The following is a 24,440-nucleotide window of genomic DNA, read 5'->3' as shown; positions in this document are numbered from 1 at the left end:
CCCTCCCTGGGGGAGACAGTGGGCCCAAATCTCCCTCCCTCCTGTAGGACCCCAGGAACCTGAACAGGAGCCCAGGCCCCTCCCAGCCCCCGCCCTACCTGGTCCCAGGTGTCCAGCAGGAAGATGTCGTCATCCTCCAAGTCATCCTGGTTAAAATCGGTGATCTCCGTGGCCACAAACGTGCCGGTCTGATTGGAGCATTCGAAGAGGCGGGGTGTTATCGACAAGGTCTCCTCCTGCAGTCTGTAGACAAGGGGGGAAGGAGGGTCAGATACTAGAGAACCCAGCCTGGCTCTGCTAAGGAAAACGGTGTCTGGCTGCATGACCCCTGGGGACCAACAGGCGCAGGGGCTGCCCACCTGGAGAACTACCCTGGGCCAGCACGCAACGGCGGCCAAGGGCCTTTCTCGCATGGAGGAATATTTGGCTCCAGCCATGATCCTAGTTCTCTGGATCAAGGTTCCACCCCTTGGGCTTTGACTTTGGGGGGCAACAGCCTCGCGTTGCCCCCCAGCGATGTGTCCCGACGCGGTCATGCCGTGATGTCACGCCAGGCTGCCACACATCGACCCTACGTCCGGCACACCTCAGAGCCGCACTGACGGCCGGGCCCATAGCCTGCGGGGTCTGGGATGCGCTGGAGGGACCAGACACCGGCCTGGCACATTGCAGATAGGAACACGAGTTGCCACCTGAGACGATACCACCCTAACCTAGAAGGTAGCGCGATGGCCGGCCCGCAGCCAAACCCACCGCTCCCCTCCGGCTGACAGAGCTCTCGGGGGGCGGGGGCGGTGACCAACCCGGCCAGCTCATTAGTGCTTCAATGAGGTCAGTAACTCGCGCTTCCTCCTCCCGAGGCCGTCCTGCCTCGTGGATAGAGCATCATACTGGGATTCATGCCTGGCTCAGCCATGGGGTGACCTTGGGCAAGCTGCTTCGGCGCCCCGTGCCTTAGTTCCCCCATCTGTAACACGGGAGTGATGCCGCTGATACTGACCTCCTCGGTGAAGCGCGTTGGGACCTGCTGCTGGGAAGAGCTAGACACGAGCTGGGGACTGTTCTCGTTGTTATAATACAGTGTCTCGAGCACTAACTCTAATACGGCTCGACCCCCTCCCCAGAGCTGACGGGGCCTGCCGGGGCGCAGCCCTTACCGCTTGCTGTTGGCGTACTGGGATTTCCCTCCCAGGGCCACCCAGAAGTTGTCCGGCTCCTGGCCCTCGGCTATCACCAGCTTCTCTGTTTTGGCGATGAGGTCGGCCACGGTCTTCGCCATCTCCCGCTCGTCCCCGCTGCAGCCCTGCGGGGGACCAGAGCGCGATCGGTCAGGACGCCCCGGAGGGGCCGCGCGGCCTCCCATTGCAGCGCCGAGAACCTGCCATGGGTCTGGCCCATCCTCAGCACCATCCTCCCCGCTGGCAGGGGAGTGAGACGGGAAAACCGTGGGAGGAGGGAGCGGGACCCTTCCAGCAGGGAGCAGCCAGGTGTCTGGGGAACCCTACAACACAGGTGGCTCCCGGCCTCCCCCAGACCAGGGCGAATACTTCTCTGCCCCGAGCATCTCGCCGCTGGCTCAGGTTCTCCAGCTCTGGGCCCGGCTGTGACCCCCGCGTCCCCCAGCCAGAGGCTCCCGAGCGCCATACCCACCTTCCCGTACCAGAGGTAGCAGCAGGCCTGCGTCTTCAGCACGAAGACGTCGTTGGAGTTGAGGGAGGAGGCGCGCGGGGTCACCTCGAGGGCCTTGGTGTTGTATTCGTTGGTGCCATGCACGTGGAAGAGGCGGGTGGACGGCACCGGCTCCGTGTTGCCAGCCCGCGAGGTGCCACCCTGGGGAACAGCACCGGGGAAGGGGGGAGGAGAGAAGACATCAAACCGGCCTCCACCCTCACCCCGCAACCGTGACGGGGTGGCGGAATGGGGTCCTCTATAGCATGGACCTAAGGCTGGGAGCCCCTTCACCACCCATGAACACAGCTCATGGGTCGGCCGTGGCAGCCTGGGGGAGCCCGCCCCTATTCCAGCCCCACGGATCAGCTTGCCCATTTCATCCCAAGCCCCACCTGCCAGCCAGTGCCCGATGCTGGGGGTTCGCCTCGCCTCTGCCCCCTGGCTTGTGGGGCAGCCTCAAGCGAGTGCTTTCTTCCCATGCCTCGCTTTCCCCTTTGGCACCAAGGGGATAACGCCACCCGCGTCCCCACTTGCCCGGGGCTCTGTTCCGTGGCTGGCGGGGAGCTGAGCTGTCAGCCAGCGGCTGGTTATTGCAGGCAGGTGGGCAGTGCCCGGTGCCGCCCCAGCGCCCTCTGCAGAACCGCGATTGCAGCGCCGTCTGTTACTGGCCCCGCTGGCCCAAGCGAGCTATCTGCCCAGGGGTGTCAGGGGCCCACTGACCAATCAGCTGGGCCCATGGCCCCCCTCTCAGAGCTACTTAACTCCCCACCGGCGGGCTGGTAGCAGATCTAGTGGCCAGTCGTATCGTCCATTGGCCAAGCAGCGTATGGACCAACCTAGCCCCACTCCCCCCTCAAGCAGCCCTGGGGTCACAGGCCAGGACACTGCGCTCGTGGGCACAGGTCACGGCACCTTGCCAGCGGGCCCTGGGCTGGCACCGGTGGAGCGGCAGGCAAGGGGCCCGCCCCCATCCCGCGCACTCACCGCGTACACCACCATCCTTCCCTTGAAGATGGCCATGAGGTGGGCAGGCTCCTTGCCCATGGGCACCCGCACCTGCACGGCCGCGTTGTTGTACTGCTGGTCCAGGATGACGGCCTGGTAGGCCGAGGCGGTGATCTCATCCTTGCTGGCGTGGCGGCCCTAGGGAAGGGCGAGGGACGGAGGAGAGGGGCTCAGAGCGGAGCCACGCAACCCCTAGGACCCCCAGCCGCAGAAGCCCTGGGCCCAGCGCCGACACCGACCCAGCACTGGGCGAGTCACCTAACCATGAAAGTCAGGGGAGCCCCTCACCGGGCCTCAGTTTCCCCATCTGGGAAATAACGAGGAAGATAAAGCCCCGCCCCTCAGCGAATTAACGGGCTGGCTAGGATCTGAGTGGCACGTGGAAGATGCAAACCAGCCCAGAGTGGCCATTGGCTAGCATTAACTGACCGTCCCTGCATCGTGGGTAGGGGGCACCCCCCTGTGTTGTGACCTCACTCCCACCCCCTGCTCTGGGATGCCGCGCGGCGACTGGAGAGCGGCTGGCCCAGGGTGCGTCGGCTCTGGCCCTGTGGTTACAGCACGGGAACAAGGAGATGTTACATGAGACTGAAACGGGGCAAATTCAAAACGAAGCCCAGGTATGTACACCCAGCGCGTGATCGGCCTGCGGAACTCTCTGCCACAGGATGGCGCTGAAGACAAGAATTGAGACTGGACACGTCTACAGGTAACAAGAACATGCAGAGGTAGCCTGGTCAGTGACGACTTGATTTTGGGGAGATTAACCCCTGGCATCCGAGCGAGAGCCGATCTCTACCTGTCACAGTCGGGACGGGATTTGTGCAGGGGAAGATCATCCCACGCCTGCTGGCCCTGGCCCCGGCTGGAGCTGGGATCTCGGCTGGGGGGGTCCGGGACGACCCAGGCCCTGAGCCCATCGGAGACTGGGGCAGCGGGGGCCCACGCACCTGCCAGATGTAGATGATGTAGTGCAGTTTGTTGTTGACGAGGTACTTGTAGAGGATGAGGTAACAGTCGCCGCCGTAGAAATGGCCCAGCCAGCGCGTCTCCACCGGCGCCAGCTCCAAGTCCTCCACGCGCCAGACCTGCCGGGGAGCCGGGAATGAGCCGGGGGCTGACTCCTACCACCCCCACCCCCCAGCAGCTGGCATTGCTGAGCCCCTGGGGGCCGGCTGGGCCCTGCCGTGGGGATGCTGCGGGGGCAGAGTCCAAGGGCTGGGGGGATCAGGGGCTGCCAGCGCCCCCTGCTGGGAGTATGCAGGGGGGCAGAGCCCAGAGGCGAGGGATCCGGAGGGCCGATGTCTCAGTCTCCATGTGACACCTGGAGGATGCGCCAGGCGCATGGCCCTGCTCCGTGCCAGCAACTCCAGTCAGGCCTGCTAACGTCCTGGAGCTGGGCTGGGTCCGTGAGCCTCCTGCCAACGGCACCGGCTCTGTTCAGCCGCACGCTGGCTGGTCTGGCCTTCAGCGTGGCCCCAGGGCCTCCCCCTCCTCTCCCATGGCACCTCGCTCTGCTGACCCCATCAACGCCCACCTGACAGCTGCACCCCGAGCTAGGGGTCCCACTGGTCACACGGGGGAGCCCATGTACCCAGCAGGGGTGGGGGGCCCCGTGTCTGCGCTGTGCTGAGCCACACAGGAGCCGGGGCCGGTTCGATCCCCACTGGTGGCCAGGCCGGTGGCCAGCGGCCTGTCCTTTACCTCAACCTCCCCGGAGCCGTCGTCCACCATCTTCTGCTGCGCGGCCACCTCGGGCTTGGCGTGCATGGTGGTGGCGTCGAACTTGACCTGCTCCACTTTGGCTGGGGGAGAAAGACGGGCACTGAGGCTGGGTGGGGGAGGGGCACGCGGCCGGCTGACCAGTCCACTCGCAGCTGGGGGGGAGGGGTGGTATCGAGGGGCTCCCAGCAGCCCCCCAAGCTGAGCCCCATCCCCCTCCGCAGGCTGCCACAGGACCCTTCCTTGGGCCCCACCTCCTGGTGCCGGGCCCTGCCCCACTGGTGCCTGGGCCCCTGGCCCTTACCCACTTTGCCCAGGCTGTGGGTCTTGCCCAGGCCGCTGGTCTGGTTGCTGACGGTCCATTTCTGGAAGAGCTGCTTGAACATGGCCGACTCGGCCCCGTCGTTCTCGGTCTGCACGCGGGTGCTGGGCGGGTAGTTCTTGGCTTTGATGAACCCCTGCAAGAGACAGCGCCCGGTGGGTGGGGGGGCAGCAGAGAGGGGGCATCCCGGCTCCAGGCCCTCGTCTAGCTGGCGATGTCACTGCCAAGCCAGCGCTGCACCGGGCAATCAGAGAGGCTGGGGCACTGCAGGGAGAGTGGTGCCCTCGCCCTGATGGGGGGCAGCCTTTTAACAGCCCCCCCCCCCCCAAACGCTCCTGGGTCTCCACCCGGGTCCCCATGCCGGCAGGTACCAAGCAGTGTGTGCGCGCCAGAGAATCTGTCTGTGTGTGCACACGGCTGTATGAGAGGATCTGTGTGTGCATAAGGGGATCTCTGGGTCTGTGTATGAGTGTGGGGGGATATCATAGAATATCAGGGTTGGAAGGGACCTCAGGAGGTCATCTAGTCCAACCCCCTGCTCAAAGCAGGACCAACCTCAACTAAATCATCCCAGCCAGGGCTTTGTCAAGACGGACCTTAAACACCTCTAAGGAAGGAGATTCCACCACTTCCCTAGGGAACCCATTCCAGTGCTTCACCACCCTCCTAGTGAAATAGTGTTTCCTAATATCCAACCTAGACCTCCCCCACTGCAACTTGAGACCATTGCTCCTTGTTCTGTCATCTGCCACCACTGAGAACAGTCTAGATCCATCCTCTTTGGAACCCCCCTTCAGGTAGTTGAAAGGAGCTATCAAATCCCCCCTCACTCTTCTCTTCTGCAGACTAAACAATCCCAGTTCCCTCAGCCTCTCCTCATAAGTCATGTGCTCCAGCCCCATAATCATTTTTGTTGCCCTCCGCTGGACTCTTTCCAATTTTTCCACATCCTTCTTGTAGTGTGGGGCCCAAAACTGGACACAGTACTCCAGATGAGGCCTCACCAATGTCGAATAGAGGGGAATGATCACGTCCCTCGATCTGCTGGCAATATGGGTGCGCACAGGCATGTGCAACGGGGTCTGAGTGTGTGTGTGTGCATGCTTGTGTAAGGGGAGGTGTGTGTGTGTGTGTATAAGGGGGAATCGCTGTAGGTGTGCCTGGGGACCTGTGTGTGCGTGTGAGGGGGTCTGTGTGGCAATGTCTATGATGTGCCAGGGAACCTGCATCCGTGCATGTGTACAACACCAGGTTCCGTCGCACGGCGGGTTTGACGCAGTGGGGGGGGTGCCCTGTGGCTGGCGCAGAGCTCTGGGGGCCTGTTGCCCGTGCTGGTGCCAATCAGGAGTGACTCTGCTAAAAGCAAGGCCGTTACACCGGGTCTGACAGTGGAGCAAGGAGAGGCAGGGTCCCGGCGGGCAGCTCAGGGCCCCACCCACTGACAGACCCCAATCCCCCAGGGCTGATGCAGCTCGGTGAGAATCGCCTCTAGGGGGCGCTGCGTCCTCTCGGGGGGGTTCCCAGCCAGTAATCCACTGCACAGGAGCTGTCCAGACCCCAAGGGGTTAATTTCCACAGGGCTGACAGACAGCAGGGGGCACCATGAGGTCACACCTGGGCACAGGCAGCCCCCACCCACCTGGCGACCTGTGGGGGCTGGGAACGGGGCGCAGGGTATCTCCCCATCCCAGCCACTGCGGGTCCTGCCCCAGCACCCACCCCCACACACACACACTCACCAGGGCTCTGCTCATGGCCTGCTGCTTCTCCTCCTTGGTGGACTTCCTGCCTTTCCAGACGTAGATGGTCAGGCCACCCTGGTCGAGAATGTAGCAGTCCTGGGGGGCCGGGAGAGAGAGAGGTCAGATTGGAGTCCCCCTCGACCACCAGCAATGGGTCCCAAGTGCGCGCTGCACTGCCTGCCTCCTGGTGGGCTCAGTGGGTCAGGATCCCACAGCCTGGGGTCCCCTCTGCTGGCTCAGCTCCCAGCGGGTCGCCCTGGGCACGTGGGACTGCCTGACGGAGGCGTCAAGTGGGAGAAGGGATGGAGACATCCCCTCCTCCTTAGCAGGGACCACGCCGCTCAGATACTGGCGTGGTGGGAGGGCTGGAGAGACCATCTGTCTGTGCGCCCAGTCCCAAGGAGCTCAGAGGAAACCCCTCGGGAGCCTCCTGCAGGGACCACGTACCTCGTGCTGCAGCAGATCTTGGGTCAGGGGGCGGGTGGCGACCTCTTGGATCACCAGATTCCCCTCAGCATCGGAGACACTGCGAGAAACCAGAGACAGCCCCAGCTCAGCCATGCCCCGCACAGAGCAGGGAACGCAGGGCCCTGAGCTAAGCGAGCACTGCCCCTTTAAAAGCTGCCCTCTGCTGCGAACCTGGCCAGGGATGCTAAACTGGATTGCGCAATTCAGCCACTCGGTGGCGCTACGTGCAAAATACTTATTTAACGCTAACCTCAGCCGTACCTGGGAGAGTCTTAAAAGATCTTATGACGAACACAGGCCAGCTGGTGTATCTAAGCAAGCTAGAGAGGTACATGACATGGCGTCAGGAGTAAACAGGAGACAGAAACAGAAGGAAAACAGCCACAAAGGTTGCAACCAAAAGGAACAAACAAAGCAAGAAAGGTGGCAGAATCTCATCACCATGCCCCTGTTCCGTGCCCCAGAGACAAACCATCACAGTGGACAGGGTGGAAGTAAGATTTCACATTGCAGACTCCACAACCCCCCCGGAGATATGCAGGGATCTCCTTTCATTTACGCAGGCAGAGCAGATCTCTAACTCCCTGGACTTTCCTGCAGATGGTCATAAAGATGACGCTGAAAGGGATCTGGCTCTGTCTGTTGCATGTTTTCTACCTCGGAGGAATGCGGATTACGAAAGCAGGTTTCCAGCAGAGAATTCAAAAACCAGGGAAAACCAACGTTTTATGGGAGCTGTGCGCACGTTGGCTGAAAACGGTGACTGCGAAAAAGGGACACATCAGAGACAGGCTGGTTCCTGAGTCTGCGCCTAAAAACCTTTCACAGCAGCTACAGCTGGAGACATTTAAGCCTAGCCACTGGCTGCTATTGACTTTAAAACTGACTTCACCTGACACCGCTCTGACTAGCCCCAGAGGGATTCTGCTCCGTAGCTGCTCTTGCTGTCTCTGTAGGAGGAGTATTTCATGATGCAAGCACCAGGGGACGCTACAGGGCATGAAGAAGGTAATAGGGAGAACGGAGAAGGGAAATACATTGCAATTAACTGGTGGAACTCACTGCTGCAGGAAACTGCTATACAGCTAGTGCTTTGGGGGGTGGATTGATGGGCCTGAAGCCCTTTTTAGCCTCAGATAAGATGCAGTGTGGGCATGCCAGGGCATGGGAGAGTCCTGGAGGGAGACCACACAAGGCCCGCTTGTGCAGGGGTCTCCTCTCCCCACGGGGCTGACAGCTTCCTTCACCCCACATGCTGCGTGTTGGCCCCTCCCCTGGACGACTCACTGGTAGAGCTTGAGAATGCTTTTCAGCTTCTGGTCCACCACGGTGTCGGGGATGGCTGCCTTGATCTCCCTCCGGTCCCCCAGCATATGGGTGAGAATCTTCATCAGCTCTGGGGTGGTCGCCTCGTCCTCGCCATCTACCACAGCCACTTGGGCACGCCCGCCCCGCTCGCGGTCCCGGATGTCCTTGGCCAGGTTCATGCCCTGCACCAAAACAGGCCAAAACATGGGGCTGCGTGTGAGAGCAACCTGGGCAGGGCAGCAGACACAGGGCAGCTGATTTATGGAATAATACAGGGGGGTGCGGGTCGGGAGTGAGGGGCACCGGCAGAGTTGTAGGGGGGAGCCCAGGGCTGGGCTAGCAGGGGGTTGTGGGTCAGCAGTGAGGGGTACTGGCAGAGCTGTGGGGAGCAGGGCTGGGCTAGCAGGGGCTGCGGGTTGGGAGTGAGGGGCACCGGCAGAGCTGTGGGGGGGGCAGGGCTGGGCTAGCAGGGGCTGCGGGTCGGGAGTGAGGGGCACCAGAGCTGCCATAGGGGAGACCCCCTCTCTTGGGGCAGGGCTGACTTGGGGGAGACCAACCCATTTGGGTTCCCCCACCATGCAAAGGGGACGTGGCAGCCCCCTCTCTGCAGGGACAGCTGATCCATGTCCCATCCCAGCTTCTCCCTCTGCCGAGGGGGTGTTTGGGTCTCTCACTCCCTCAGGTGAGAGCAGAGATGAGGGGCTGAGCACCGAACACTGCAGGGATGGGGGCGGGGAGCCAGCAGGGCTCCTTGGGAAGGATCGGGGCCGAGCGAACAACAGCAGCACCCGAGGCCCCTGGAGAGAGCCCAGTGGACACGTCCCCAGTGGGTGTCACTCAGTAACCAGCAGGGCTGGGCGACTGCACCCCAGCGGCAGAGGCTGCCCAACGCTCACAGAGACCCTCGGGGGGGGGGGGGGGGGAGTTCTGGCCCCTCCTAGCTGGCGGCAGTACAGGGTCTATGACACGCAGCGCTACCTTCAGCCGCTCGGCGCGGTTGCTCTCCGGCCCGTTCCACTGGATGATGAGCTTGCCCAGGTCCAGCAGGAAAACGTCCCCCTGGTTGAAACTGTTCCAGCTCATCTCCACCTGCAGGCGAAGGCAGCCAGGTCAGTGGGGGAGCAAGGGGGCAAAGCACAGGGCTGGGGGCAGGACTCCTGGGTTCTCTAGCGCTAAAGGGTTCTCCCTGGGATGGGAGTTAAAGGGGAATCCCCACCAGCTGGCGGCAGTACAGGGCCTATGACACACAGCGACATGATTCTGAGTCCCCCCGCAGAAGGCTGCATTTCACACACCCTGTCCCAGTGTCTAGGAGCTCGTGAGCAGGCTCACCCTGACATGACCCTCTCAGGCCTCAGCTCCCCCATTGCACTGAATTTCATTAGCCTCCTTTGCGTTATGGCCACAGCGTCCCCCCCAATAAAATGCAGCTGCCTCTGGGGCGGGGTGTGACAGCCCTCCAACAGACACACAGCAACGCTGCACAGGGATTACCTGCCCCGTGCTGAAATGCGGCCACCTCTGGGGTGGGGCACGGTTGCTAATGATGCACAGCGGCTCAGTGCAGATGTTTAGGACAGGAAGTGAAGGAGAACCCTGTGTGTACGCTGCCCTGAGCTGGCTTTTGGCAAAGGGCCCCTGGCGCTGGGTTTAAGCCCAAAGCCAGCGTGCGGCCGTGGACTGGGGGCTCCGGGGCTTGTGCCAACCTCCCCCCCGTCACCCACCTCTCCAGCCACCACGTTCTTCTTGCCCTTCACGTGCAGCAGCCGTTGCACATTGTACGTGTTGGTCTCCACATGCTTCATCCCCGAGGCGACGCCACCCTTCTTATAGCTGCGCGGGAAAGGCCGGGTCAGAGGGGGGAGCCCCAGGGCCCTGCAGCCTGCCCAGGGCTTTGCAGACACGAAGGGGTTAAACTTCCCCTCCCCCCAGGGGGCAGCTTTTTCAGGATCGCTCTCCCCATTCGGGTGATGGTCGGGGACATGCCCCAGTCGCACAGAGAGCGGGAGTGGGGGGGGGGGGGGGCTTAGAACCCAGGAGTCCTGGCTCCTCTTCCCCTGCTCTAGCCACTCGACCCTGCTGCCTGTCCCAGCGAGTCTCCGTCCCTGGGGAAACTGAGGCCCTTAGCCTCTGGGAACAGAAACCTGGTGTTCTCCAGGAGAGCTCAGCTGCAGGGGCCTTTGCTTATGGGGTGGGGGCAGCCCCCAACCTGGCCACTCCCTGCCAGGCCTGCCTTCCGGGGACCGCTCAGTGGCTCCCGAGTCCCTCCCATGGGGCAGGGGCTAGCTGGTGGCTCCCTCTACCCTGGGCGGGTTGTGGATCCGTCCTGGGCCCAGACAGCAGGGTCCGGATCCAAACAGCCCTTCTGCAGCCATGCACCCGCACCGCGGCTGAGAGCGGGGCTCGAACCCAGGACCGAGAGCGCGTGCCCCCTCCTGCTGCGGGTCCGGCGCAGGCTGTTGGAGTTGCCGGGACCGGCCCCTAGGGGGCGACATGGTCCCACGCACGATCGCAACTGCTGGGGGGCCGCCTGCCCCAAGCGGGCGGGGCTCCGCCTCCCCGGCCCCTACGTACATGAGTCCCTGTTTGAAGTGGCCCTTGAAGACGTTGCTCTCGTTGCCCTGGGCCTCGCGGTGCTGCACGGCCACCCCGCCCAGGTGCTCGTCCATCTGCGTGGTGTAGATGGCGGCCGCCCCCTGCTCGTCCTGCGACGACTCCCGGCCCAGCCAGTAGTGGATGTCGTATCTGAAGCTGTTCCCGGTCTTGTGCGTCTGCGGCCAAAGGACACTGGGCTAGCGGCGGGCACAGCTCCGGGGTCTGGGGGCCGCCAGGCTGCCTTGGGCCAGGATCCCGCCACTGGCTAACCGGGAGGAGCCGCTCAGCACGCGGCGAGGCCCTGGCAGCCGGACGCAGTCCCGGGCGGGCACGCTCGTATTGAGACGCCGGCCTGCACGGAACACGTGCACACTCCCAGCCCTCCCCTCCCGTCGCACTGTGACGAAGCGGCATACGCTGTAATATTTCCATGAGGCCTGTGTGTGCCTCAGTTTCCCCTATACGGCCTTGCTCCCCAGCGGGTGGCAGGCGCCTGTTTGCAGGTGGGCATGGTGTCCGGCCGGCTGGACCTCATACAAATATTACAGCCTATTCCCCCTTCAGCTCGCTCACCCCGGCTGGCGTGCACACCCCGGCTTGCACACCCGCTTGCCCCAGCGCACGCCCGCACTCGCTGTCACACACACACACTGCCGGGTGCTAAGCAACCCTGCCCCACGCCGCCCCCCCACCCTCCACGGGGCGAGACATGCAGCTGCCCATACCCAGGAGGGCGCCCCGCTGCCCCCCCCCGGCTCCGGCCCAGGCCCAGCCCATACCGCCAGCAGCACGTAGCAGTCCCCTTCGTAGAAGTTCCCGTAGCTTTTGGGAGGCACCGGCACCATCTCCATTTTCTGGGAAGAGAAGGAAACGCAGCGCTGAGTCCGGAGGGGGCCTCCCCTGGCAAACCAGCGCAGGCGAACCAGGCTGGGGGGGACGGCCCAGGTACCCTTGTGCCACCTGCCTGAGCTCGCAATGTACAGCTGGGTTAACCCCTTCACTGCTGCAGGCAGCCTGACATCCCCCAGTATCCCCGTGAGGCCGCGTCCCCGAGATGTTCGCAGGCTCTCAGTCCCGGGCACCGAAGAGCGCAGAGAGCCAGGAGCCCCCTCCCCGGCTGGGTCCCCCCCGTCGCCGAGTCCCATCACCCACCTCGATTCTCCAGATCTGCAGCCCGGGCGTGGTTCTGTTCAGCGTCTTGGTGACTTTGGCGGTGAGTTCCGGCATGGTGGGCGGCACGGTGGGGGCCTGGCATGGGGGAGAGGCAGCATTGGTGACGCCTTCGTTAGCACTCATTAAGAACAGGGAGACGCTGAGCCGAGCCCCTTCCTGGAGCCTCGCGGGGGGCTCCGTGTGCACCCCACGCTCCAAGGCGCTGGCCCTTGGCCCGGTTGGCCAGGGGCTCATTTCCAGAGCTGGTTCTGGTGCCGTGCCCAGTTCCCCTGGTGGTCGGGGAGAGGGGACCCCCAGTGCATGTGCCAGCAAGTCCCTGCACCCGGGAGGCAGCTCGGCCAAAGGCAGCGCCATGGTCGAGAGGCGTGGGCTGGGCTGGGGGCTGTGGTGGAAGGTGCCAGATGGGCAGCTCTGGGGCAGGGGCAGCGGCCGTGTCCTTGTGCATTATCTGTGCCCCGGCCAGGTCTGGGCTCTGCCGCTCAGGCCGTGCTGGCTGGGGCTGGTAGCTCCGGAGGTGCCCGGTTTAATCCCCGGGCTCAGCCCAGGGCAGCAGCTGTCGCGCCGGGCGGTGGGGTTTTACAGCTCTCTGGGGTGCGGTGCGTGGGTGTGCGCGCTCTGCCAGCCGGGGCCCGGCTGCTGGGACAAATGGGCCAGCCAGGTAGATAAACGTACGCGCTCCAGATGCCAGGGTTAGCTGCCACCTGTGTGGGAGGTGCCTGTTTCCGGGAGTGGGGGGGTAGGGAAGCCCCAAAGCTTGCCCCCAGCCAGGGAGCTGCTCCCCAGGACCATGGGTGCCCCGGCACACGATCGATGCTTTCGTGGGTTGACGGAGGCCTGGATCCAGAGCCCGAGGGGCTGGCAATGCGGCCAGCGGCCTAGGGCAGGGCTCATGCCCAGGCTGGGAGGGTGTGTGACTGTCACCCTGGGGTGCATTAACAGGAGAGTCGTCCGGCAGGTGAGTGTCCCGCTCTGCTCGGCACGGGGCGGGGGCCTCGGCTGGGTCCTGACTCCAGTTCTGGGCGCCCCACACTCGCCCCGGTAGCTGGGAATAAGCTGAGTCCGGAGGAGAGCAGCAAAGCCGAGGAGGGTGGGGGAAGCGCTGGGCAGGTGTCGGAGAAGGCAGGGGTGGGGTCCCCGTCACCGGAGGGGTCTAAGACCAGGTTGGACAGGGCTGGTGAGGGCTGGTCCGGGTTTGATCGGGCCTCAGCGCAGAGGGCTGGACGTGCCGCTCACTCGAGGTCCCTCCCACCCCACCTGGTGATGAGCCCGAGGGGCCCGCGCAAAAGCGCCTTGGCAGGGCCATGCGGCGGGTAGGCCTGGCCCCGTCCAAGGGCTCCTTCGCCGCTGCCCATTCACCCGCCCTAGAGCTCCACCAATGAGCCCCCCCGTTCCCGGGGCCAGCGTGTGCCCCCCCTTCTGTGCCATCCAGCCCCAGCGGCACCGGATTCCCCTGCCTGGCCTTGTGCTGTGACTGCTCACGGCTGGCTGGAGCCCTGAAGGGTGGCACCCCACTCCCCCCCCCGAGATCCAGGTGCACTCAGCTGCATGCACCCCCATGCTGATCTCCCCCCCCCCCCCCGGACATTCAGAGCGGCTCAAATACCCGCCCCTCTTGCTCAGCTCGGGTCAGTTGTCCCCTGGGGTCAGGACAAGCTGGAGCAGCCCCCCCGACCCCTCAGGCCCAGACACGGCCCCTCTGGGCTCTGTTACGGGGGCAACGATCTGCCCAGAATGGGCCTTTGTTCTGGGTGTGGGGTTCAGCCTGCTCCCCGCCCCCCTGCCCCGTGTGCTCAGCTGGATCCAGCCCTCACATGCCCCCCACCTGCCTGCCCCCCGCTTGGCTGCGCCTCCACCCAATGGAGGGGCCATCGCCCCCAGATCCCCGCGCCCGCGCAGTGATGTTAAACAGCGACCAGGCCCCCGGTGGCTCCGCCAGGATCATCTCAAACCCTGACACCCTCTGTGGCCTGGCCTGCCCCCTGCCTCAGTTTACCAATGTGTCCCATGCAGATACTGCTCCTGCCCCTCCTCCCTGGGGCTGCGTGGGCGCTGATGTGCAGTGACGTCCTGTACAGGCTCACAGGCCCTCTGCTCGCCGACCCCAGGGGCTGCCAGAGACACCACATCCTTGCCACCCCTCTGCCAGGCTGGTGGCTGTCACCTGAGAGTCGAGGGCATCCCGGCAGGGGTGGGGCCGGAGGGAGGGGCGGGTGATTGGCACCCATCAGGGAATGGAGCCTGCGCCTCCAAGGGGGAAGGGGAGTGGGTTTGATTTAGGGGGAGCCCAGAGGGGTCCCTGCTCCCCTGCCCCTGCAGGCTGTGGGTCCGACCCAAAGCCCAGAGCTCGGGGTTAGGTCCTATATCCTCAGCTCAGGGGCTTAGGCGCTTCCCCAGAAGTCACCAGCAAGGAGCAGCCCTCCTCAGTCAGGGGCCTCCACTTCCCACCTGCCCCCCGCCCTGGGAGCCGAGGGGGGCGGAGAGGGCTGGCAGATGGGTCCCAGCTGTTCGGGGCTGGGCGCTGAGATCCGCCCCCAGGGCCTACAGGGCAAAGCCAGGCACAAGGGGACGTGCTGGCAGGGGCCAGGCCAAGGTGCCAAGCCCCCAACCCCCACCGTCAGCCCCTTACCTCTCCTAGTGCTAGCTGGCGCGGCTGAGACGCAGTGCCCCAGGCAGCGGCTTGGAGACGGCTGGTACCTGTGCAAAGTGCTCTCCTGCCAGAGACCGGCGACCTTTGTCCCCTCCTTCGCCCGAGCCTGCGTTCGCCATATAAGGGCAGGAGCCTGGGGAGGGACACGCAGGCGAGCCAAGGTCCCTGGGTCCCTTGGGAGCTTCCCACTGCTGCCCTGGCACCGTTACTCCCTGTTTATTGCCCGGCATGCGGCATCGTTATCTCGTCACAGATCTGTCCCCTGGCCCCACCCCGCCTCAGCCTGCAGCAGGAGGCACCTGCCTCAGAGCCTGGAGCCGAATCTGGCAGTGCTGGGAATCAGCAGGGAACCAGCGCGGTGTCGCGGGCAGAGAGCAGGCCCCGAGCACCCCGCCCACAGCAGAGTCCCCGGCAGAGCCGCGCCACGGCCACCGGGAGAGGAACACGCCGCCCCGAACGCGCTGGGCCCATGCAGGCCGATGGCATCCCACCCGCCACCGAGGACTCTGGGTATCGTGCGCCCACCTGTCCCTGGGCATTCTGGGTACAGTGCGCCCACCGCCCCTTGGCATTCTGGGTACAGTGCACCCACCTGCTGCTGGGCATTCTGGGTACAGTGCACCCACCTGGCACTGAGGACTCTGGGTACAGTGCACCCACCTGCCCCTGGGCATTCTGGGTACAGTGCGCCCACCTGCCACTGGGCATTCTGGGTGTGCCGGGTCGAGTGCACCTGCCTGCCATAAACATGCCAGGCACCTGCAGGCCGAGGGGCCGCAGAGCCAAGCGGTGAAGCTCCCTGCAGGAGCAGAAGCATCCACCCCACCGCTGAGTTCTGCGGCCCGCTGGCCAGAGGCCGTCCCAGCCTGCTGCTGGGGTCTGGGGAAATTCCCTGTTAGAGCCACAGGAACCAGGTCTCCAGGATAAACCAGTCCCTGAGGGGTTTGCAGGCTGCTCTGACTGGATGCTCCACGCCCCATTGCAAAGAACGGCTGAGCTGGGCGATAGGGTGTCTCAGCCCGAGCTGCCGAGCGCCGAGCCCGGAGCTGAACGGCCCTAGAATTCGGGCTGGAGCGGGGCCTAGTCACGGCCGCTCCTCTTTGTCTGATGAACCCACTGAGATGCTGCAGCAGGAGACTTCATTCAGTGATACCGGGTCTTCCCTACAACCCCCAGGCGGCTGTACTACCCCCTCCCCGAATCTCCCCAACACCCCCCAGGTGGCTGTACATCCCTCCCCGAATCTCCCCAACACCCCCCAGGTGGCTGTACATCCCTCCCCGAATCTCCCCAACACCCCCCAGGCGGCTGTACCACCACCCCCCAAATCTCCCCTACAACCCCCAGGTGGCTGTACATCCCTCCCCGAATCTCGCCAACACCCCCCAGGCGGCTGTACCACCACCACCCCGAATCTCCCCAACACCCCCCAGGCGGCTGTACACCCCTCCCCCGAATCTCCCCAACACCCCCCAGGCGGCTGTACCCCCCTCCCCAAATCTCCCCAACACCCCCCAGGCGGCTGTACACCCCTCCCCGAATCTCTCCAACACCCCCCAGGTGGCTGTAGCACCCCCCCCCCCGAATCTCCCCAACACCCCCCCAGTGGTCAACTAGTTACCAATAGTTGTTGCCAGTTTAGTCCTTGGTTGAAAATTTGAAGTGAAATTGACACACGCATACGCACTTTAGAAGCAGCTACAATGTATGATAAAATACTTGTACCTGGAAAAGTATAACAGGTTTGAAAAGTCTGAACAAAGACTAGCTTCCTCACCCAGCGCTTGGTTATTCTGACCGTGTCGGCGCAGTCGTTTCGGTGATGTTGGCCAACCTTATCATTTCAAATGATGATTTGTAAGCAAGGTGTGAGTGAACTCTCCCTGACAGCTAGTGATGAGCCGGGGTGGGGGGAGGCTTCGGGACCAGACGGTATTTACATGAGCTCACCTGCTCTGCCTACGTATCCAGCAGACAGAGCTGTGCTGCCCAAGTGATCGATTTTGGCTGGGGTTGAGAGTTTCTGTACTAAACATTTTTATTATATTATAATTAATATTTACATAAAACATAAGAACGGCCATATTGGGTCAGACCAATGGTCCATCTAGCCCAGTACTCTGTCTTCTGACCGTGGCCAGTGCCAGGTGCTTCAAAGAAAATTAACAGAACAGGGCGATTATTGAGTGATCCATCCCCTGTCGTTCACTCCCAGCTTTGGGAAAACAGAGGCTCTCAGAGCAGGGTGTTGCAACCCAGCCCAGCCTGGCTAATAGCCATTGATGGACATATCCTCTATGAGCTGATCTAGTTCTTTTTAAATCTTGTTCTAGTTTTGGCCTTCACAACATCCCCTGGCAAGGAGTTCCACAGGTTAACTGTGTGCTGTGTGAAGAAATACTTCCTTTTGTTTGTTTTCAATCTGCTGCCTGTTAATGTCATTGAGTGACCCCTAGTTCTTGTGTTATGTGAGGGAGCTATTCACTTTCTCCACACCAGTCAAGATTTTATAGACCTCTATCATATCCCCCCCTTTATAGTCTCTTTTCCAAGCCGGGAAGTCCCCCAGTCTTTTTAATCTCTCCTCATATGGAAGCCGTTCTGTCCCCCTAATCATTGTAGTTGCCCTTCTCTGCACCTTTTTAAATTAAATTAAATTAAATTAATGGAGATATCCCATCTCCTAGAACTGGAAGGGACCTTGAAAGGTCATTGAGTCCAGCCCCCTGCCTTCACTAGCAGGACCAAGTACTGATTTTGCCCCAGATCCCCAAGTGGCCTCCTCAAGGATTGAACTCACAACCCTGGGTTTAGCAGGCCAATGTTCAAACCACTGAGCTATCCCTCCCCCCCCCTTTTCCAATTCTAATATCGTTTTTTGAGATGGGGCGACCAGGACTGCACACAGTATTCAAGATGTGGCGTACCATGGATTTATATAGTAAAAATGGAGGAGTTTGGTTTGCCAGACTGATCAGCAAAGCTAATGCTGACAAACTACGTGAAAAGGCTGCAAAACACCAATCCTCTGGACTGCATCGACATGCAGAAAGCCTTATAAGCCAGTCACTGTCAAGGCCAATTTTAGAAGTACTTAACAAGGCTGTTAAAAATGCTGGAGACACAACACAGTTTATTCAAACAAACGGCTGTGGCATCCTACTTTCTATTTAAGCAAGAGATCCACACACTACAAACTGGAGGCCAATGTTAAGTGCATTGTCATTTGTTAATCCTGAAGTTGGACACTGGTTCCGACCAAGACCAGCAAGGACTCATCACTATCTTTCTGCAGGAAACTCAACTGACTGGTTAGAAGCATGCGGAGCAAGAGTGAAAGACTCAGCTGTTGAAAAAGTGAAGAACTCGCTCACCGCATTCAGAAAATGTGCACACATGGCTGATGAATGCACCGATGCAAATGGGTGTCAAGTATTAAGTCACTGCCTATGTTCTCTTGATGTCAGTGGTAGGTCAGTAGATCAATTTCCAGATGTTCAGGTTATAGAAAACACATCGGCTGCATCTCTGACAACCCACGTCTTAGAAGAGTGAAATGCTTGTCAATTGGACCCCAAACAGATGGCTGCTTGTGTGTTTGATGGAACTGCAAACTTCTCTGGAAGACATGGTGAAGCACAAGCTTTGCACAGAGAAAAGTGTAACCCTAATCTCTCCTATACACACTGCAGAGGCCATCTACTCCAACTAGCGCTAGTACAAGCTGCAGAATCTTCAAAAGACATTAAAAAAGCTATACATTTAATGTCTTCATTATATTCTTTTTCAGCAAGAGTCCAAAAGGACTGAACATCTTGGAAAATATAGAAGAGTCATTGGGACAGAAGTTCAAATTAGTCCAACCTGGGAAAACACACTGGCTTTCTCATGAGTGATCCTTGGCTGTTGTCTTAAAATTACTGCAACTATTATTATTGGCTTTGGAAAGTATCTACTGAGATGGGACAGATCTAAGTAGGGAGGCTGGTGGACTACTTTTGCTGCTAAGTTCAGAGAACACAATCGCCATTCTCTCCCTTGTAAGTCTACTGTTGAAACCACTTGGGTCATTAAACAATGTCATCCAGGAATCTGCTCCAACAGTAGTAGATCTCTGTCCAGCACTGGAAGCTACACTTGGATCAATCAGAGAGCTATCCATTGAAAACGTACTGGAAGAAGCAAAGACTTCAGTTCAGAAGTTAACCAATTAGGGCACTTATATTAACTCCTTAAATGAAGAAGACAAGAAGTGTTTGTTAAGCCAGCTAAAAAAGTAAAGTACACAGACTTGATTCTTACATCTCTACAACAACGACTTCTGGATTCCATCAACCTCTACGTAGCTTTTACAGATCCCTGTCCTATAAAACACCGACAACTGAGTGGAGTGAGGCACTACCAGCAATGGGGCTGCCATGTGACTAGGACAGAATAGAGAATTTGAACACAGAGTGGAATATCATACGATGAACAAATGTAAATTTGATTTCAACTTCTTCTTTATCATCACTAGTGGTTTGACCCAATTTTTGTGCTCTGTTTCCTGGGATGAAGAAGTAGGAATTCATCTCTTTCTACTCCCAGTCACAACAGCTGTGGTTGAGCGTTCTTTTTCCTCATTGAATAGAATTTTGTGTTCTGAAAGAAGTCGCCGTCTGCCTGATCATGAGCATGTCATGAAGGACTGGAAATACCTGACACATGAGAAGCCACCAAAAATGAATGCACTGCATTCGAGAAGTTCATTAACAGAGTTCATAGAATATCAGGGTTGGAAGGGACCTCAGGAGGTATCTAGTCCAACCCCCTGCTCAAAGCAGGACCAATCCCCAACTAAATCATCCCAGCCAGGGCTTTGTCAAGCCGGGCCTTAAAAACCTCCAAGGAAGGAGACTCCACCACCTCCCTAGGAAACCCATTCCAGTGCTTCACCACCCTCCTAGTGAAATAGTGTTTCCTAATATCCAACCTAAACCTCCCCCACTGCAACTTGAGACCATTGCTCCTTGTCCTGTCATCTGCCACCACTGAGAACTGAGTTGTGCAAACTTACAACAAGAAGATGTAGGTACAGTGCTTCGTAGTAGGCTTGTGTAGCCAACTTTAATTTGTGCGGTGATTTAAAAACATGAGTTAGATCTAATAAAATGGCCGTGAAACATTTTTCAGTGTTTACTATGGTGCCATACAGCCCACCTTCGCCTGAACAGTCTCAGCCCTCATCGGTCCTCCCCCTGCCCCCTGTATTTCTGAACACCCCCCCCAAGCTCAATGTCTGGGGAAAACACAGCAGTGACATCTTTTTTCTGTGTGATACTTGTTTATATCACGTTCTGTCAGCTGCAGGATTCGGCATCAGTTCTCCTCTGAATGGAAATAGCAGGGTAGCTTTACTTAGTTTGCTAGAATACTTCGCTGGCTCATTTGTTGGTGGGAGAAGCCTGAACCCCTAAAGAGCTATTCTTTTTTTAAGGTTTTCTAGGTCAGGCCTGACAAAGCCCTGGCTGGGATGATCAGCTTTTCAATACAACTCTTTGCCTCCTGTGACGAACTGGGACTGTTCTTGCTGGGGTGTGTGAATGCTGACAGGGGAGTGTGACTAGGATGGTCTGCATCGGGGGATGGGAGTCGGCCCGAGGGAACATACCTGAGCTTGTAACATGAGAACCCAGGAGGGGGTTGGAGGTCAGGTGACTCCGGGGCCCGGGGAAACTGAACAAAGGCTGTGGGAGGGGTCGCTGAAGGGAGAGTGCTGGAAGCAGGCTGGAGAGATGGCTGGGAGGCAGAGATGGCTCTGACCCCCCAAAGGGGGGTGGGCTGGGATGCCCTGGGACCCCAAGCTGGACCTAACTGAGGGGGGGCCCTGTTGTCTGTGCCTGCAAGACCTGTCTTGGACTGTATTCCTGTCATCCAAATAAACCTTCTGCTTTACTGGCTGGCTGAGAGTCATGGTGAATCGCAGGAAGCCGGGGGTGCAGGGCCCTGAGTCCCCCAATACTCCGTGACACTGGTGGCAGCGGCGGGATCTACTGCACCCCGTGGACGGCGCTTCCTGCAGTAAGTGACTGGGGAGCAGTAAAACGAAGGGGGATTGACGGGGACCAGGCGTGCTGAAGAGTGAGAGAGGGACGGTTATTACCCCTGGGAGTGTGTGACCAGCGAGAAGGACTTTTGCAGTAACAGGGTCCCCCGGGGGGATCGCAGCGAGTGGTCCCAGGGGCGGAGGAGTCTGCAGCTCGACCCTGGCAGAGAGGTGGTGACCTCGAGAAGGGCTGGCACACTAGGGGTCCCCCTGGGAATTGTGGGGAGCTGTGAGAACACAGGCCGGTGAGTGGCCAGCAGGAAGATGTATGCCAAGCGGCTTAAGAGCGACCTGGTGGAGCTGTGCAAGCAGAGGGGGCTGTGCATTGGGAGGCTCACCAAAGAACAGCTCATTGCCCGGCTGGAGGCGGAAGATCGCGCGAATGAACTGATCCCTGTGTCTCAGGGAAGCAGCCTGGCAAATGCAGCGCAGGCACCAGTGTCTGTCCCAGCTGGGAGTAGTCAGCCGGCTGCTGAGGGCTTCCCGAGACCCCTCCTTCCTATGCCTAGGGGAAGGGTGCGGAGGAGCCCAGCAAATACCGAGGGCGCCGTGACCCCCCCGGCCAGCAGGGGATCCTCCCGGCGAAGCTCGCCGGCCAGCAGAGGATCCTCCCGGCGACGTTCGGCATCCGTGGAGCGGAATTGGCTGGAATGGGAGAAAGAGCTAAAACTGAGAGAGCTGGAGGATCGTGAACAACAGAGACAGCATGAAGAGAGACAGCATCAGCATGAAGAGAGACAGCGTCAGCATGAACGGGAGGAGAATGAGAGACAGCGTCAGCATGAACTGGAACTGGCGAGATTGAAGGGCAGTGAACCCCCGGCTGCGGTAAGTGAGGGGGGACCCAGGACTGCACAGAGCTTTGATAAGTGCATCCTGGCCCCACACAAGGAGGGGGAGGACATGGATGACTTCCTGGAAGCCTTTGAGACGGCCTGCGAGCTGCACCGGGTTGATCCCGCGGACAGACTCCGGGTCCTTACCCCCTTACTGGACCCCAAAGCCGTGGCATTGTACCGCCAACTGGAAGAGGCAGAGAAAGGGGACTACGAACTATTCAAAAAGGCCCTGCTACGTGAGTTTGGGCTGACTCCTGAGATGTACCGGGAAAGGTTCCGGAGTCAGGATAAAACCCCTGAGAACTCATATCTGCAACTAGCCGTCCGCATGGAAGGATACACCAGCAAGTGGGCTGATGGGGCCCAGACAAAGGAGGACCTGGTCAAACTGCTGGTACTGGAGCAACTGTATGAGCGGTGCCCATCCGACCTGAGGCTGTGGTTGGTGGACAGAAAGCCAGAGAACCCGCGACATGCAGGCCGGCTGGCCGATGAGTTTGTAAAGAGCTGGTCAGGAGATAAAAGGGAGGAGTCCCAAAGGAACAGTCCCACCACAACACAAAGAGAAAGTCACCATGGGACCTCCCCATGGGAAAATACAGAAAAACCCCATCAGAGGGAAACATCCGGCGTCAGGACCATCCGACCCACTCAAGGGGACCCATGGGACATGGGCTGCTACCACTGTGGCCAAAAAGGCCACATACGGGCCCAGTGCCCCAGGCTCAGGGACAGACTGAGCAGACCGAACCCACAGAGGGTTGACTGGGTAGAGACCCAGCCCGGCGAGAGGCAGCATTCCCAGGGAAGGGGGGCTGGCAGAGTACCACCTGCTAAGGAGGGAGGAGAGCTCCAGGCCAGCTCCTCTAGGGGGCTGGATGCTCCAGACTCAGGGTTTTTGGTTTATATGGTAGGCGCGGGGCTGTCCCTCCGGAGAGAGTACCTTGTTCCCCTGGAGGTGGATGGGAGGAAGGTCAATGGATCCTGGGATACGGGCGCAGAGGTGACACTGGCCCGGCCCGAGGTGGTGGCCCCAGATCAGGTGGTGCCCAACACCTACCTGACCCTGATTGGGGTGGGCGGAACACCAGTCAAAGTGCCCGTGGCAAGGGTACACCTGAAGTGGGGGGCCAAGGAGGGCCCCAAGGATGTGGGGGTACACCCGTATTTGCCCACTGAGGTATTGATGGGGGGGGACCTGGAGAACTGGCCAAGCAACCCCCAAAGGGCACTGGTTGTGACCCGCAGTCAGAGCCGGCGAGGGGCACTGCACCCTGGCCTTGGGGGGGGTGCCTTGCCTGAGGCGCAGGACCCTAACCTGGTGGGGAGGGAACGCCCAGGGACACGGCTCAGGGAGGCTGCAGCTTCAGACTCAGCGGGCGAGAAAGAGCAGGTGGCCATCCCTGTCCCAGCTGCTGAGTTCCAGGCCGAGTTGCAGAGAGATCCCTCCTTGCAGAAGATAAGGGACCTGGCCGACCTCAATGCGGTACAGACCATGGAACGAGGTGGCCGGAAAAGGTTCCTGTGGGAGAAGGGGTTCCTGTACCGAGAATGGGCTCCCCCAGGGAAAATGAAGTCAGGGGGGATCAGGAGGCAGCTGGTGGTACCCCAGAAGTATCGCCGCCAGCTGCTGTGCCGGGCCCATGACATTCCCCTCTCAGGGCACCAGGGAACCTGGCGTACCCAGCAGAGGTTGCTACGGAGCTTTTACTGGCCTGGGGTCTTTGTTACTGTCCGACAGTACTGCGGATCCTGTGACCCCTGTCAGAGGGGGAGGAAGGCCTGGGACAAGGGGAAAACGGCTTTAGGACCCTTGCCCAGCATAAAGGATCCTTTCCAGAGGGTGGCCAAGGTTAAAAGGGCGGCTCTAAACCAAGAGAGCCCAAAGCACAGACCTCCAGACTGGAGCGCTGGGAGAAGACCACAGCCCAGTTGGAGCCCCGGAGGTATGGGGGTGGGGAAAGGGCACAGGCCGCATAAACCTTCCCACATGCGAACTGCGAGGGCCATCAAGCACCCTCGACCTAAGGGGGGGCATGAAACTGAAGGGGCCTGGTGTAATTCTCACCAAGGAATGGGAGGGATGCGGGGGCATCCATGGGAACGGGGGTAGGTTCAAACTTCCCCAGGTCACTGGCTAAAGTGACCCCGCTCAGTTCGGTCTCGAAGGGGGGAGAGATGTGACGAACTGGGCCTGTTCTTACTGTGGTCTGTGAATGCTGACAGGGGAGTGTGGCTGGGATAGTCTGCATTGCGGGATGGGAGTCTGCCCGAAGGCGAATACCTGAGCGTGTAACATGAGAACCCAGGAAGGGGTTGGAGGCCAGGTGACTCCGGGGCCTGGGAAACTGAACAAAGGCTGTGGGAGGGGTCGCTGAAGGCAGGGTCTTGGAAGCTGGGTGGTGAGATGGTGGGGAGGCAGAGATTGCTCTGACCTCCCAAGGGGGCTGGGGCACCCTGGGACCCCAAGATGGACCTAACTGAGGGGGTCCCTGTTGTCTGTGCCTGAAAGACCTGTCTTGGACTGTATTCCTGTCATCCAAATAAACCTTCTGCTTTACTGGCTGGCTGAGAGTCATGGTGAATCGCAGGAAGCTGGGGGTGCAGGGCCCTGAGTTCCCCAATACTCCGTGACACCTCCCCACTAAGGTTTGTCTGAGTTTGAGATCCTCAGTAGCAACAGTTAGAATCATCCTACGCCCTGTTTCATAGAGATCACGAGCACTTTACCAACAGCAGGCTCGGCTATGGCCCTAAAGCTTCAGCAGTGGGGTAGTGCAGGAGAAGGTGGTACATCTCCAAGCAGGGGTGGTAGGAGGGTGATTGTGCTGGTGGAAGCCGGGGAAGCCCTGGGGCCACCAGG

At 60.2% G+C, this 24,440-nt stretch overlaps 1 protein-coding gene across 2 annotated transcripts in view; it reads right to left on the bottom strand.

The window, feature by feature from the left end:
* VIL1 (villin 1) overlaps positions 1–24,440 on the bottom strand; it is a 48,994-nt gene that overhangs the window by 6,154 nt on the left and 18,400 nt on the right. The window contains exons 1-16 of one of the 2 annotated variants that reach the window (XM_054044421.1): positions 14,633–14,757; positions 11,986–12,081; positions 11,613–11,687; positions 10,813–11,009; positions 9,963–10,071; positions 9,217–9,327; positions 8,218–8,420; positions 6,910–6,988; positions 6,460–6,558; positions 4,703–4,856; positions 4,381–4,481; positions 3,627–3,764; positions 2,656–2,814; positions 1,651–1,830; positions 1,158–1,303; positions 99–243 (exon numbers count right to left, since the gene is read on the bottom strand). In XM_054044421.1, coding sequence (XP_053900396.1) covers positions 99–243; positions 1,158–1,303; positions 1,651–1,830; positions 2,656–2,814; positions 3,627–3,764; positions 4,381–4,481; positions 4,703–4,856; positions 6,460–6,558; positions 6,910–6,988; positions 8,218–8,420; positions 9,217–9,327; positions 9,963–10,071; positions 10,813–11,009; positions 11,613–11,687; positions 11,986–12,060 — 1,971 coding nt within the window. In that variant the 5' untranslated portion in view covers positions 12,061–12,081; positions 14,633–14,757. Of the gene's footprint in view, positions 1–98; positions 244–1,157; positions 1,304–1,650; positions 1,831–2,655; positions 2,815–3,626; positions 3,765–4,380; positions 4,482–4,702; positions 4,857–6,459; positions 6,559–6,909; positions 6,989–8,217; positions 8,421–9,216; positions 9,328–9,962; positions 10,072–10,812; positions 11,010–11,612; positions 11,688–11,985; positions 12,082–14,632; positions 14,758–24,440 lie in introns of those variants that run through there. The other variant, XM_054044422.1, reaches the window with a different exon arrangement.

This window comes from Malaclemys terrapin, chromosome 11 (assembly GCF_027887155.1).
Source record: "Malaclemys terrapin pileata isolate rMalTer1 chromosome 11, rMalTer1.hap1, whole genome shotgun sequence".
In the NCBI taxonomy this organism is placed as follows: domain Eukaryota; kingdom Metazoa; phylum Chordata; order Testudines; family Emydidae; genus Malaclemys; species Malaclemys terrapin.
This window is presented reverse-complemented; position numbering and strand designations above follow the sequence as displayed.